The 16,990-nt window shown below is 33.7% G+C and overlaps 1 protein-coding gene across 2 annotated transcripts in view; it reads right to left on the bottom strand.

Annotated features, from left to right (window-relative positions):
• Sema3d (sema domain, immunoglobulin domain (Ig), short basic domain, secreted, (semaphorin) 3D) overlaps window positions 1–16,990 on the bottom strand; it is a 173,530-nt gene that overhangs the window by 47,264 nt on the left and 109,276 nt on the right. For both annotated transcript variants that reach the window (XM_013026073.1, XM_013026074.1), the window contains 3 exons: window positions 14,779–14,872; window positions 12,185–12,313; window positions 3,755–3,897 (listed from right to left, as the gene is read on the bottom strand). In XM_013026073.1, the coding sequence (XP_012881527.1) occupies window positions 3,755–3,897; window positions 12,185–12,313; window positions 14,779–14,872 (366 nt within the window). The remainder of the gene's footprint in view (window positions 1–3,754; window positions 3,898–12,184; window positions 12,314–14,778; window positions 14,873–16,990) is intronic.

Below are 16,990 nucleotides of genomic sequence, written 5' to 3'. Positions count from 1 at the left end.
TAACTCAACAGGATCAAATGGCTTGGGGTTTTAATAAGGACTTCAAAATCAACCAAGGCTAAGCTTCATGTTTTAAATATAAAAAGATGACTAGTTTGACTACAAAGTTCTGACCTTAGCTGAAGGGTAATCTATGAAGAAGTTGTTCTAACTAAGTACAATGATAAATTATGGAGTTTCATCTCAGGTGAATCTTCAGATGAAGACATGTATCCTCCACAAGATATCATTGACTAAAATTGCCATGTAGAATTAATTTGTGAATTAATTTTTCATTTTATGATGTCTCTCCATATCTGTATCTCTTGAAAAATATTTTCATTGATCAAATTCAACACTAAATTAAAAGAAAAATAAAAAAATAGTAATTCCCACCTGATAGATGATTTTTCTTTACAATAACTTTTAGTAACTAATATGTCACTATTCCCTAAATATTACAATCACTGTGACCAACACCATTATTTCCTGAAGTTAAATTGGCCTGGTTCCAAAGTAGATGTGTCAGGGAGGCATGTTTGTGATCTTTGACATTTAATCCACTATAGGTTAACCAAGTGTTTGCATTCTCTATACTTAAATCTCCTATAATAAATGTACCTGCATTAAAAAGAAATCTACCTAAATCAGTATTGTTTTCAGTGTTTTGTTGAGTATCTGTCATATCTGAATTCATAAGCTTTACCAAGTCATATATCTACTTGGTAAAATAGTCACCCAAGAGAAGGTTATTCACATTTTCTAGCATAGGATACTAAGACAGCAAGAAATAAAGCAAGATTACAGCTCACATCTTAATTAAAATAGAATGCATCATGCGAGCAAATGACATTGATAGCCTTACTGCTAATATCTGTTCATTTGTTCATTTATTGAATTGACATTACCAGAGTTTGAACTTAAGACCTCATACTCTTGCTTGATTTTTTTGATCAAGACCATGTTCTATCATTTGAACCATGCACCCATTCCTGCTTTTTGCTAGACTAAGTAAGGTATAGACAGCTTTTCATTTTCTCTAACATGGCATGTTCCTTGGTGAGTCTTTTGTCATTGTTGTTGTTAATTATCAAACTCAATTTTATTCCTATAAATATTTGTAAAAAATGAAAAGCAAACAATATTTTATGGTGACATACAGGAGATAATAAAAAAATGAACTGATATGTTCCAAATAATTTCAAAAGAATTTTTATATGTGAAAATAATCATGTAACAAAAGTTACATTGAATTTTAAAATGATTATTAAAGTTGTTATTGTTTTATAAGGCATAACTTTTTAAAGATTCCAAATAATTATTTTTACTAATTTCAATGAAATATCCACCTGAGAATACTCAATTTTTGTCACAATTTAATTCTAAATTTCTAGGGAAAATTCAGAAACATGGAGAGAAATGATTTTGTAATTAAGTTGCAAAGACAGCATTTAGAACCAAGAATATGAAGCATTTGATCAATGGATCATTTGTACCAGGAGTAGTTCTCAAGATAATACTCAATGAAAATAATTAAATGAAGAGATCTATTAGTCAATGAAGAATGCCTTTTAATTTTACAATAAATTAATCCATCATGTCTTCACTTTATCTCATAATTTCTTAGCTGTTAACACAGATTAAGAGTATGACAAAATCTTGATATGTGGTCTAGGAGTTTTTGAGATGGGAAGATTCATTTACTACTTTTTTTTTTTTTTTGCTATTTCTATTTTGTAGGAGTCTGTTCAAAAGATTCAATGCTGATATTTAGGGTCAACATTATACTTTTAATATGTACATTTAATAGGCTAAAAGCATTTTAACATAATTCCTTACCTTTTACTATTACACAGAGATAAAAATATTACTTCGTTATAAATAAACTTTTATCAAATATTTTAGATCTATGAAAACATAAACACTGAAATGATTCATAAGCAATGCCCTTGTTAAATATCTTCATCAGAAAGTGAGTCATGAAATGCATTTAATTGAATGTCAATCTTTTTTTGACATATTTAACTTAGCTCATTTATACACACATGTAAATGCACGGGAATGCTTTTTTAGGGTCAAATAGTGTTGATGTAAGGCATACCTCAATACACTAACACACAAAGACTAATCCAAGCAAAGCCCATTCATCCCAAAGCAAGAGGCTTCAAGAGAAATTACTGTAGATGCTTAGAAAGAATGAGGATGCTTTTTAGAGAATCTGTTGTGGGGCAGGGATAGGTGGGAGACAGAATTATTGCCTTGGACACCAGATAAAGAATGATCTGGGCTCACGGTTGGCCTCTTTCAAAAGCCATGTTTTCATTAGCACTTTAACTGCAATAATGGTGCATATTTCTATCCCGGGAAGTGTTCAGAAGCCTGAGGGCACAGGCTGAAACAAAAAGTGACAGAAGATGGAAGAAAATGAAAAGTTTGTATAAGACCAAAGAAAGCTTCCAACAGAGAGTATTTATTAACTCAACAGTGCTTGTCTTTAACAGCTGAGTTTGTGCTGAAGATGTCTGTCTGTGTAAGAAATGTTAGTTCAATAGAGAAAAATCCAGGCCAAAAATAATATACTGAAATCTAAAGCATGTTCCAGTAGCATTATTATTCTGTAAAGTTGTAGCCAATCAAATGAAACTTGGGATGGCACAAAATGTATTTCATAAAGTTTGATGGTTTCATATATGATTTATAGTAAAGGGCAGTACTGAAGATTAATTGCAATCCCCTTCAAATAAGTGCTTTGTGGTTTTGTCTATTTGTTTCAACCTGTATTTTTTTCTCAGAACTAAATCATGGTCTTAATTGTCAAGAATTTAAATATACACTAAAATATAATGATTGTTATACATTGATCAGTATATAATGTTTAGATAGATGTATGACTTAAAATACAGAATAAATTTGTTTTTAAGTCACTCCAATATTTATATTAAGTTGCATTCAATAATTGTTTTCAAGTTTTAGCGAGGAATGGTTTAAGTATAACAGGATGAAACAGGAAGACATAGAATACAAAGAGAGAAGCATTTCCTGGTCCACAGGCTGGAAATGAGAGTCACACTCAAAAACGGCAGTTTGAATCTGCTGTCTATCCTTTTGAGCTGGAGGAATGCATACAGTCATATTCTCTACTAACCTTTAATCATTGGAACTGTTGTTCTGGGTGATTATGATGCATGATGTTTACTATTCTAAAATATGGAGATGAACCTGAGCTTTCCCCAAACCCCGGCGTAACAGGTGTTAGTAATGCGTTTTCGCGGACATGCTTCTCACTTTGCTGCCTCAACCCAGTCACGAGAGTTTTCAGCTTCAGACCATTTCAAATGAGACAGAAGATGCAGACAGGCCTTCAAGTTATTCTTAATGTTAAGAAAAGATTATTTGTCATTGTATGAAAATATTCTAACCTCCACAGACAAGGACAACATGGTGATGGTGATGAGAAGAAGTAATTACAGGCAAGAATGGACAGAAGACAACCCTCAAATGACAATATATTCTCTGCCAACATGGTATAAGTCATTCCAGGGTAGCAGTTCAGGTGCTGTAAAACAAACTACAATCTTTGAGAAATGCAAATCCTCCTCTTTTTTCAAGAAAAATAAATATTTTCATTTCTCAGAGGTTACACCTATATGAGAGTATAAATCAATTCTAAACTTTTAGGGTATAATGGGTATTAACTTTCATTTCAACATTGAATGGTTAATCAATTCCTGAATATATACATATACCTGAAATAAAATAAATAAATGTATCTTGCCTTACAAACTCTTCCAACTCGAGAAAGGATCGTCTTATCAGAAGTACTGCCTTCTTGATATGATTCACGAAAGAAGAAATATATTTTGTCATCATCTGGATTATAGGTATCTGGTATAGGGAAAGTTCCAATAAATTTTGCTCCTGTTTGAAAAATAAAAGCTATAAATTAATAAAAAAAACATCCAATTGCAATAGTACTAGTGAATTTAGGATGTAAAACTATTAAAAAATTAGAAACATAAACCACCAGTCTAATGTAGGAAACAAGATGTGCAGACAATCTTGTGACCACGTAGAAAAGCAGCACAGCAGAAAGAGGTTCAAAACAAGTTCTCAGGAATTCCAGAGAGCAGGTGAGAACAGGTCTGGCTAACACTCCCAATTGTTACAATTCCACTAAACCAGTCACAGGTCACATAACATAAAAGGATACATTCTGAGAAATGCATTGATAGGTGATTTTATCATTATTGGAAAACATTACAGAATGTAATTATATCAAGTAGGATGGCTATGACCATAAATAGTAGTATGGGAACCCACTATATGTGGTCCTTTGCTGACAGAAATGCTAGGTGAACATTATGTTAAGGTCATCATATGAGTGTCAAATGCTATTTAAATATTATAGGAAGTCTTATCACATCTGGCAAGTCAATGATTTTCTATCTATTCACCTTACTTATGATGCAGTTACTGCTATATAACCATGATATCTTTTATAAAAGAACCTAGCAATAACTGTACATATATCTCAAACTATACTTATATTCAAAAGAGCTCCTCTATGCTGTTCTTTGCTGTAATTTATTAGATTGCCCAATGGAATACAAATGAAAAACAGTAATAGTGCTTGGGCCATTTCCAATATGTAGTATGGAGTCACTCAATATGGTTTTATATCAATATTGGTCCAGAAATAATCATTTGACTAAGAGCAAATAACCCAAATAAAAAGACTTAAGAATTGAGGTAAGGACTTCAGTTACGTAAAATATATGGCATATTTTGAAGGAAGCATAGAAGATTAACTGTTTAAGAAAGAGAAATAAAAACAAAAAAGACAAAAATCAAAACCTAGAAAGGTAAATAAAAAAAGATGAACAATGCCTTCTAAGGTTTTACTTAGAACTCTTGATTGACTTATTCCTAGGAGAAGTGAAAGTTATATCCTTGCATATAAATGCATAGCAACTGATCAAAAGGCCAACTATTAGAAAAGTTTCACAATAGCTATTTTCAATGTACAAAAGTTAATATTGGGTTTCAAGTGTCATGAATTTCACCCATGATAATCCCGCTCCCTCCTGGGTCTCCAATCTCTTCCCTACTTCCATGAAAAATCTTAAGAGAAAGGACATGGGAATTTCTGTGTTAACTTCTTTTGTGTTTTTTTAGTGTTTCCTCAATCTTTGCTGGAACTCAAAACTTCATTGAAACATTTCTCACTTTGGTATGGACCTAGAAAAATATATGACATTGATTTAAAAAAAAAACATTAAGGACCTTTCAGTTTTTCATCTTTTAATTAATTTTACATTGTCAAGCCTTTTTGAACTTTCACTTGATTTTTTGTTGTTTTTGGTTTGCTTGTGTGTGTTTTGTTTCTCCCTCTCTAAACCCTCTTTCAGGTTGTTGATAAAAACTAAACATTTGGTTTTAACCCCTGAGCAAAATAATACCATCTTTTTCATCTGCAAATGCACATTTATAAGGTTTTAACAATTAAGAACATTGTACATAAAGTTTTTTCTATAAATATGTATTTGATATTTCAACAAGTTAATTAAAAGGGGATCTTTTTGATTGTTAATATATGGAAGATCTAATAGGATCAAGTATTTTTAAATGAATAACTGACTCTTCAACTTTCATTGGAATTAATAAACACTTAACATAAAACAGGAGATGGCTAAGGAGAAAAACTTAACCTTGATATTCACAATACCTCCAAAAGAGATGAGAACAATCAAAGAAGCAAAGGACAACCAAAGGAATATCCACAGGTACATGACCAGATATGGAAAATAATTCATACAGTGTTCTCAATGTACACATACTAAATCCAGTTCCACCAAACTGGGTGAAAATCTTTACTGTATTTATAATAATTATAAGTACAAAATTTAAAGAACTAACCTGTAAGTGAATCTTCTAAAAATCCAAACTTAATAGTCACTAAAGTAGAATACCATTCCATACACAGAGAAAAATCTGCAGTTAAGACTCTTTGACCCACAATTCATAATTCAGATTCTGAATGGACAGGGCAAGTAAGGCTAAATCATAAAAATAAATTCTTAAGTAACTGTAATGGGATTAAAAAGTCTAAAAACACATTCTGAAATTATAATAATGTAATTGGATCCCCTTATTTTGACAAATAATTGAGTTTAAATTGTTCACTACCATAAACAGAATTGCAACACTTAAATATAATTTCAGTAGAGTTTACATAACACAGCATGATGACTTGTAATACTAATTTCCTATTTGATATATACAGTAACAGAAATAAATTTACAATGAAAAAATTAAATTGTGATGTATTTGTATAGTAGTGAAAGATTTACACAACCTTCCCTCTGAAGAAAATGGGCAGTCAATGATTTAAAGCAGAAAAATGTCCCAAATAACAGGAACAACAATGTGAATGAAGACTCCCTTATAAAAGCAGTCTTTACACACTTAGAAAAAATTAATTTCATGAGATCATTTTTTACACCTTTTGAAAAAGAAAATAGGATTCAAAAATAGAGCAAAGTCTCAATGAAGTACAAGAAAATCAGGTAGCTTTTGTACATACTTCAGAAATTCATAGAAAGTGAACATCATTGACTGTATATTATTAATACATAGCATTGTGTTTAATGGTCAAAAAGTAAGTATGCTCAAGTCTCCATTTCAGGAATTTTATTATTGTCTCAACAGAGAAAAATAGTATATAGATAGTTTTCCCAGTGCTATTTCTTTTAACTGTAATGTAAGTATGTAATATACATCAAACATGGTTTGTGTTTTATCCAATCTGTGATGATTTTATTAAACTCTTAAGTGTTGGTTCTTTGGACACTAATAAAAGAAAATTTTTCAGGAAGGGAAAAGTGGAGATGTTTAAGCCAAATGTTTATTATATGATGAAATTTAATTGTGGAAAAAGTATCAAATAGTACTCTAGTCTCTGATTTAAATAACAAGCATACTTAGGAGCTAAAAATAAGCACAACTTTCAAGAATAGTTTCTTTCTTGCAGATTACACTGAGGTACTGTCTTAGAACACTGATGTTAGTGTTTTATGATAGAAAGTCCTTCCTGACATGTTGCCAAATATGAGTAAAAATAGGTATCGTTAAATTACTGCATAGTGGTTGAATTAAACCATTTAAAAATCATATGAGTAGACACCTGGGCTTTATTATAGCACAGTCCCATTCTGTCCTTGGCATTGGAACACATGTCCTCAAAGGGTGGAATTTGAAATCATGCATTTGTACAAATGAACTTCTAGCATGACATCATGAGGCACTGCCAAGTAAAAACATGGCAAACCCATGTCGCCTGCGAGACAAACCATTTTCATTTCTTCAAGAGTTTCTTCATCTGCATGAGTGCACTTACCCACTACTTAATAGATACTGATCTTCTGACTTCCTTTTATTTCTTCTTATAATAGGTTTCCTATTTGTAAACTAATCTCCTTTCATGTGGGAAAATTAACAGACAACAGAGCACTTATACACCAACTTCAAATTAACGCTGCCACCATATGTTAAAATGAAAATCTAAAAAAAGTCTACTTCCTCAGTCCAATTTAGTTTTTTTTTAATTTTAAATTTAAATAGCTATGCATGGACAGTGTGTAGCATAATGGCCAGGGCAGTCTTAATTCAAGAGGCCTGTGTCCATAACTGCATTATGACTGGAGCAGAATTAAGGCAGTGAAGACTTTTATTCTCAAAATGGCTAAAAAGAGGCAGTCCACCTTCCAGGCGCAGGAGATGGATCACTATCTCTTCTCAGAAGCCTGGCATCAACATAGACAGGCTGGGCATGTCAGTTTGGACACCAGGGCACATCCTGACTTCATGCTTCATCTCTACTGGTAAAATATGGTTATGAAATATAATTTCTAAGCTAGCATTCATTCCCCCAAATCAGCAAAACTCATCTGTATTCTTTCTCCTCATACCTGTAATGCTAGCCAGATGAGCCCAGTGGACCATGGGCTATGTAGAAAATAACGGTTTCTCAAAAAAGGAAGACAGAAAGTCTCCCGGAGAAAGCTAGTATTTTGACTTAGTCCATCAGGTTTCTCCTCATTATAAGAATCTTATGTAGTGTCAATCATTCCTTTTCTTCCTCTGCTCTTCCCAAGAAACATCTGACTTGCTTGACACACTTCTACAAGTGACCAGAATGCCTAAGTCCTTTCCACTGCTCTCTTTCTGTTCTAGACTTTGGTGCCAGACCCAAAGTCAAGGTTTGCTGTAGGTCAAATGATTATGGACCTTGTTTGTAGCAAGGCTGCAAGAGCAGGAGATGGATATGCAGTCAAAGCAGCAGAATCTGGTTTGCTCAACTCTATGTCTGGACCAGAATGCAAGGTCCAAAGCTGAACATGCTTACCTAGCTATTTAACATGAACTACTTTCTTCTAATATATTTCCAGTGTGAAGCACCATTAGTGATGTTTTCAAGATTATAATTGCAAACAAAACAGCACTCTCAATGTAGCTGAGACCTTGCTTAATACAGGTGTCATATAGAATTAAATCACGAAGGGAGAGAGAAATAAGATATAGGGAGATCAGTGTGTAAGCAATGAATTTAGAACAACATCCCAGGAACAAGGTACTAAGGTCCTCTAAGAAGGTTGGGACCATGAAAACAGCAAGATCAGTAGGTATTTTGAAGGAAGTAGACACTTGGTGGTAGATTTAGATAAAGAAGATAAAACAGATGAAAGAAAGAATCATATATACCCCAGGGTAAATGGGTGGGTGAAGTCAAGAAGTTTTGGGTGACAGAAATGAAAGGCTACAAATCAGGGAACATCTCTGGTGGTGTTGTCTCTACCCTGTACTTCTAGCTATACAGGAGGCTGAGATGATGGTTTGAAGCTAGCTCAGGCAGAATTGGCTATAAGATTTCAGCTCTTAAAAAAAGAAAAAAAAAGGCAAAATAAGCAGGGTTGTTTGTCTCAAGTGATAAAGTACCAGCTGAGTATGTATTTCAAATCAAGCCCCAGTACCATCAAACTAACAAAGCAACCACTGACCCCCAAATAGGAAAACTGTATTGAAGGGAATGTAAGCTAAGTAAAACAAGATTTTAAATGGAACACATTGTTTTTAGTTCCAGTTAAGGTAAAATCATTTTAAAAACCAACGTAGGAGATCAATCCAAGTAAAGTTTTGGTCATGGGGCTTGAATGGACCTAGGACCTGGTCCTTTCACTCTCCAGCTGGAGGTGAGTGCTTGGCCACTTGAGCCACAGTGCAACTCCCAGTTTTATAGTGGTTAATTAGACTTTCCTGCTGGGGCTGGCTTTGAACAGTGATCCCCAGATCTCTGCCTCCTGAGTAGCTAGGATTACAAGCATGAGCCACCGGCGCTGGCTCCACTAAAGTTTTAATATTTTTATTTTTATATCAAACAATCATTCTTCTTGAATCTGAGATATGTACTCCATCAGAATTAGCCCTTCCTCTTTCTCTCTCTCTCTTTTCTCCCTTATCCCTCTACTTTGTTTTGTTGGTTTTGTTTTGCTTTTGTATTTTTGTTCTTTGATACAGTAAATTGAACCCAGGACCACGTGGCTCATGCTAAACAAATACTTTGCCAACCATATGGATGCCAGACATATGGATGCCCTTGCTTCTGTTTCCCAAGGAGCTGTGATTATAGAGTTCTCCCATCCAGCCCAAACGTTTATAAGGCCATTTACAGATGGCTGGAATGATAGTTTTAGGGAACACAGGAACGTAGATAACAATTGAAAACATTAGGAAGGATGTAGTCCTTCTTAAGTAAAGAAGGAGAAATAAAAGTTTTCAAAATACCAAAATGTTCAAATAATGTCAAAAAACAACAACAACAAAACAACAGAAGATTCAGGGTTTGAATTTTATCTCCCAGCTCTCCTACCTTCAGAAATAAGATAATAATCATAGAAATATAATACAAATTAGCACTTAAAATTGTTGCCTAACAGGCTTCCCTATAAGAGTTAATGTAAGAATTATGTAATAATTAAGTAATAGCACAGATGCAATTACTAGAAACCATGCATATAGACAAAGTGAACCTCAGAAAGTTTTAACCAAGGTCACCCATAAGTGATGGTAAGGATTTAAAGCAAATTCCAAAGAATCAACTACAGTTTTCATTGAACTGGGGCATTTTGAGCGTTCAAGGATAGCAGTAAGCTAGATGTTTCCTAAGAAACCTGTTCTTGTGATCACAGGCTCTTCACCACTAAGCACATGGTCTTGAATAATTCAGAACCAGGAATGTTAATTCTCCTAACTCTTAATCACTCACCTGAATTTAGTTTCTCTCAAACTTGTACCAGATGCCACTTCTTCCTTCAAACTTTTATTTTCTTCTGGCATCGTGAACTCTGCCCTTTTCCCGTGGACTCTTTCATTCACAAATATCCTCTCTCTCAAATATCCTTTACTGTTCTTTCTCATGTTTCTAACAGTCCCACTACCTTTCTCCTCATCCTCATTCTCCTTTTAGTCTTCATTTCATGGTATTACCAATTACCTTTAAAATAACAAAGGTCAGATTTCCTGATTAAAAAGTAAGCCATCAGTGGCTCTGCTAGGTTTTACAATAATATTTACAGCTTGATAGCCTCTTCTCTCACTCTCCTCACTCTCTAGGCTGATGAGCACATTAATCATTGGCTCCCCTGTCTCTCTGTGCAGGTCCTGTGCATAGACTAGTAGTACTCAATAGGTGAAAAGGCCTCATAAATTGTGTCTTAGGGAGTTAAACCAATTTGAAAGCTCCCTACTTCTGATTCTATTCACACAGTAATAATAAGAGCATCTTAGACAAATAATTGTTGCATGCAAATTTTCTCCATTTATTGTTTTAACAACAATGTGGATCTCTTTATGGACATATAAAAGTGAAATAATTTAAGAAAATAATATCTTAAATGAGGAGTAGCTGTGTGGTAGTAAAGGCCATTCCTAAAATAAGAGGCAGAATCTTATCCTTCATTTTAAACCATAAGCATATCTTTTGATTTAAACAGATACTAAAGTTTCTGTAGAATTGTCATTCTGGAGACCACATTGTTGTGTAAACAAATAGATCTGGTTATTCTGAATCAAGAAAGGTTTAAAATGCTTCCCTTTCTGTTTATGTTGTCACTGTTTAAATGACACCAAGAGATAACAAAGATAAACTCCAGGAAATTTCTACCTTGCCCTCCTCCACTAAAATCCTATATTTATGGTGGGAATGGTAAATGTGGTCTGCCTGCTTAAACCAGGGTTTTCTGTTATTCTGTCTTGCAATGGAACAAAGCCTTATCTTAAGTAGAAAACACTAGAAAATCATGATAAATATTGGTCTGTTATGAGGCAGTGGCATATAGCATGGTCTTGTATTATCCCTTCGATTAATTAAATACATTCATAGGGAGTTCTTTGATTTCCTCTTCTTTCTTAACTTACAATATGATATGATGCAATAAAATGGTTAACTCACTTACAATCATCATGAGACAAATGCATGTAAATATATTGCTTAAAATATCTTAACACATCATTAATTTTTAGCAACAGAAATTATAGTTATATTGGAAAAAAGGATAACTATTCTGATTTGATCAAAGCATTTTATATACACATGCTAAAAATTTACACTATATCTTCAAATATGTACAGATATGTAGGAGTTAAAAGGAAAAATTGTGTAATTGTTTTGTCAGAATTAAAAGCATAAGTCTACTAAAACCAAGTTAACATTACAGTTAAACCCCTTTCCTTTGTGTTAATAGGAGGTGCATAATTAAGTCATTACAATTGGGACTAGAGGAGTTCAGGTTGCCATCTCTGTAATCCCAGTTCTGTGACTTACAAGTTTTGGAAACTTGACCAATTACTCATCTTTCTTCACCTGTAATTTGCTCATTCTTCAAAAATCATAAATGTAATATATCTCACATATCACTGTACATAACAAAAGTATCTGTGAAAGAATAATGCCAAAGATAAAGTTCCATCAATATCAGCTATTATCACATGCAAAAGCTGATGGAGATTGTTCTGACTTGATATGGAATACTTTCAAGTATATTTTATTAGGCTATGCTAAATCAACTATTTCAAAACACTTCCAAATGAATAATAATGAGCTTCTAATCTCTCCAAATGCAAAAGTATCAAAAGTGACAACATCACTAACCATTGAGCCAGTAGTGCTCTGAGATATCCGTTCTGATGTAATGGTGGTCGTGAGTGGGCCCTAGGGACCGAGTGAATGCAGTGTCTTTGCCAAGGAAATCAGAGGCAGTTCCAGAGTAGAGGTACTCATCTGGGAGGAGAAAGGCATACACAGGACATTCAAGAGTACAGAAATAGATAGTATTTCAAATACACAAATTTCACAGTCTGACTCCAAAGATGCTTATTTGACATCAGAATATGTTGCTTTGAAATTTCGCTTTGAGATGTTGAATAATTACATTACTTAAAGCGATCACTCTGTTAACTTTGACAAACAGATGTTAGATAATTGACTATATTAAAAAGGCCAAATTCTTCTGAAACATCAATTGAACATGCACTGGCTTCTCTTAGAATAATCTTCACTCATTCCTTTCTCCTCAAAATGATTCACTTCTCTTTGTAGCAACACACAAAAAATGTATTAAAATTAAGATGGCATAATGAAGAATGGACTGTATAATTAATATTTACTTAACCAGCACAACCTCAGTGACCACAAGTTTTCTTTGCCCCACCTCTGTGGAAACGTAGCTTTCAGCACTGAAGTCATTCTGTATAATTATAGCATGATGCATTCCTTGTAGCTGATTCTGTATCTAACAGTGCTGATAAGTAGACAGGGGAATTAATGCACCATTACTAAATACTAAACTTCAAAATTATTTATATAAAATGCATGTCCATGTTTTATAGGGAAGAGAAAAGAGAGAGCAGAGAAAGAGAAAGGAGAAAGAATAGAGAGAGGGGAGCTAGGATAGGAGAAGTAAAAGGAGAAGGAAAGAAAGAATGGAAGGAAGAGAAAGGAAGAGAAGCTGTGGTTAGAGGAAGGTGAAAGGAAGAGATAGGACAAAAGGGAAAGAAGGAGGAAGAGGAGGAAGAGCAGGAGGAGGAGGAGGAGGAAGAAGAGAAAAAGAAGAGGGGTGGGGAAGAGAGGAAGAAGACCCTGAATGGGAGAGACCAGAAAAGGTGAGGAGTGGGAGTTGGCAGTGGGGGGAAGGCTGGGAAGTGTCAATGCTCCCTAATGTTAATCAGAGCATTGGGTGGGCGTGGGGGAGGAAGACGGATGTCCCTACAGCAGAGTATGTAGCTCCTTTGAGAGCAAAGTTACTGCTCTTTCAGGAGAATGTTATAGGTGTCAATTTTGGGTTACAGTAAATAGGATAAAGTAAACATAAATAATGTCCCACAGTGTGCTTAAAAAATTTAATCCCTGTATATGTAAATAAGCACAATGTTTACCATTGAAATTCAATTTTCCTCAGAAACACAGTCTTTAAAATTCTGTCCTGTATAAGAAATAATTAAAATACTTTCTTAATCTCTTAGTTATATCTGTCTGCATTAGCCCTTCAATGCATTATTTGAGTCAATTCAACCTAAATAATGTCAATGGAAAATTTTAGAGGAATCAAAGCACACAAAGTGAGAAATCACACCATGTACATTGGAGGTAAAACTGGTACTTTCTCCAGCCCTTAAACAGGTAAGGTGCTTTGCTGGGGTATATGAGGTAAATGGCAATACAATATTTTATTTCAGAGCAAAGTTTTAAGAAATAGAATTACATGATGAACAAGTTTGGTAACAGTAAAATGAGTAAGACATTACCTTGAAATATAAAAAGTTGCAGGTATTTGAATGTTTTGTCAGAAAAGGAATATGAATATCAAACTTTAAAAATCATCTTCTTTGTATCTAAAATTATATAGGAATTCCTAAGAGGGGTCAGCTATGCCTACAATCTATTATTATTATTATAAAAAGTTTTTCAACTCCACTTGACAGCTAAAAATCCCACATCATCAATTTCCTTTACTGAGAGGAGTGAACACAAGCCATATAATTTTCAGAACACACAGAAACACACATATTCTCACTTCTGAGATCACTGGTTCCCAGTAAGTGAAAATTAAAATGTCACGGTACCTCTCTCTTATCTTCTGTTCAAACATTTGACAGACAAGTTACATAAAAGGAGATTAAAGTCAAGAACCAAAGGAAGACAAAAGGAATTCTCATAATGGTTGAAATTTGGAGATCCTGCTGACATTCTTGAGAATGGGCTTCAGACCACACAGTATTACATTCTTTGAACAAGTCACTCATCACACATGAGAATGTAAAATGAAGACAAAGTGAAAGAGGACTAAACGTGCTAGAAAAAATATACACCAATTCCCTCAATAGTAAAATTGTGAAAGATGTGTTCTAACATCATTTATCTGTATTTGGTAGCTTAGTTATTTTCTGTTATTAATTGGCTCAGTACCCACTATATTTTAATGTCCATACCGAGCCAAATGGAGATGTAGCTCAGTGTAAGAAACTACCAGAAAACGATCTCAATTTACAACTATATAAGGAAAAACTAAGAATACTATTTAGACTAAAATTAATTGAATGAGAAATTAATTTACAAAGTAACTATGTTGAGATTGACATGTTCATTCTTCCTCTATTGATAACGATGATCTGTAGAGAAAGATGTGGCACCAAAATTGTCTTCATTTGGATAAGGAAACAGAGTTTCATTTATCAGCAAGACTTTACCTGCCATTACTGAAGCAAAAGGCTGCTGTGGATCAAAAGGACATTTCAGTCTTCCAGACTCCAAGTTATGTGTGTCTAGTTTGAATATGAGATCCTATGACAAGAAATATAGGGATAGTTAAAAATTTATCCCAGTCAGCAATAACATGGGAGATAAGAATTAAATTCTAAGTCACAAATTCAATAAAAATGAATTGAGCATACATAATATACTTCCTGATGTATTCATTCTGTAGCCAATATTGAACCTGGCAAGACTCTATACTTATTAGTTCTCTTTTTTTCCCAAAGTTGTAATGTTCAAGTTGAATTAATTATTCAGTTTGGAGATATTACAATACTCATAAAATACATGTTGCATGGACTACCATCAGTATTGAATAACCACGATTATGTATATTTTGCTTTAATTTTATTTTATGGTAAAGGTTGATACACAGAGGGTGTTTACAGTTACATATTTTTAAGTTGCACAATTAATTTATTGAGCCTGATAAAACCCAACTTTAAAAAATAAATTTATTTACTATTTATTATTTATAATTTCAGGGAACTGTTTATGATTTATATAATTAAACATCTGCAACCTTACCAAATTACTGAATCCCTGTGACTAGAAAATGTTCTTATGATTTATAAAAAGAAAGAAAGAAAAGGCTCCTAAGACAGGTAGCTTGTTTTCTAAGCTGTTGATACATGCAGGGAAAGAAAATCCCATTGTAGTATTTTCACTTTTGTAAAATCCCTGTACACAATAAAGCCACATAGTTATTTTGGCTGAAACTTGTGTTTTTACAATAGTGACCACAGATGGAATGACATTGGCAGACTTCTTATATTCAGAAAATAAAAACAACATATTACATTGAACCGTCCAAGGAAAATATGCATGTATAATGAATATAGCCCCATGAGCCTGAGTATTTCATAACAATGACAACACTACCATGCAGCACAAAGACAGATGACAGGCCCTGATCACTCAGTAGAGGAATCCAACGTGTCATTCTTTCTAGATGGAATATCTACAAGAGTTCAGTGGGGATCACATGTCTGGCTTTTATTTATGTAGAAAGCAAGCCATGAAGCAAAAGATAGAGAAGAAATTGGATTCTTCCTTGCATTATGTTATCATTAGAGGAAAAATTGTAATAGAAATTAAATACCCTGATTAGCACTTGATAGTTCCTTAATTTTTAAACCAGTACACTTTAATAGTGGCAATAGTTTCACTTAACAAACAAAAGGAACTAAGAAGAGCCCAGAATATCACATGCATTCTCTCACTACAAGCCTAACAGTATGGCTAATGTAATATTTCCAGCTTTACTTCTTATGATATTGAGGACAATTTCTGGCTGAGCAAAAAACAGTGCTAACAGATAGTAGGGGTTTGAACTCAGAGATGTCTACAAAGTTAGTGCTCTCATGTGATTTAGACTCCAAATGCAAACTCATAGATTTAAAATTGTCATCAATGTATACATGTATCAATGTATACATGACTCGCTGCTACCATGGAATACAGGATCATATCCAATTGTATTTACATTGAGCAAGCATATTAAAGGGTGTGAAAAAAATCAGTGATAGCACAGTTAGGTCATGTTTTGCAGCTATGCTTTGGGATAGAGATATAATAGTGGATAACAAACCTATAAGAGGTAGTGATATATCATCACAAAATTATAATATATATATATATTACAAAAGATATGTCATTTTCCTACATTAACAAATCTGTTAACCCTAAAGCCTCAACTTGGAAACTGTAAAAGGAAGAGTTAACTGGATCCTACAGCCCCAAGAGATAAATAAAAAGCTAGATTATATATTGAAAAATGGTTTAGTGTATCAAAGGTGCTAGGAAAAAAACTCTTCAAATGCAGTGCTTTTTGTTTGTAAATGTAGTGCTATATTAAGTTCTCAAGAAAGATCCATAAAATCGGTATTTGTGGGAATTGAATATGAGGTCAAAAGAAATGAATTGACCTTTGAGTCAGTCAAAGACACCTATAAGAAAGTTAAGTTAAAAAAAAAAAGATGACATAATAAACTTCCTGAGCTATTCAACAAAAATGAACACACAAATTACCAGCTCCTCTGGGACACAACAAAGGCAGTACTCAGAGGCAAGTTTATAGCTCTGAGCTCCTACATCAACAAATTGGAGAGATCTGAAACTAACAATTTAATGACACATCTAAACCTC

This window comes from Dipodomys ordii, unplaced genomic scaffold (genome assembly GCF_000151885.1).
Source record: "Dipodomys ordii isolate 6190 unplaced genomic scaffold, Dord_2.0 Scaffold90, whole genome shotgun sequence".
In the NCBI taxonomy this organism is placed as follows: Eukaryota; Metazoa; Chordata; class Mammalia; order Rodentia; family Heteromyidae; genus Dipodomys; species Dipodomys ordii.
This window is presented reverse-complemented; position numbering and strand designations above follow the sequence as displayed.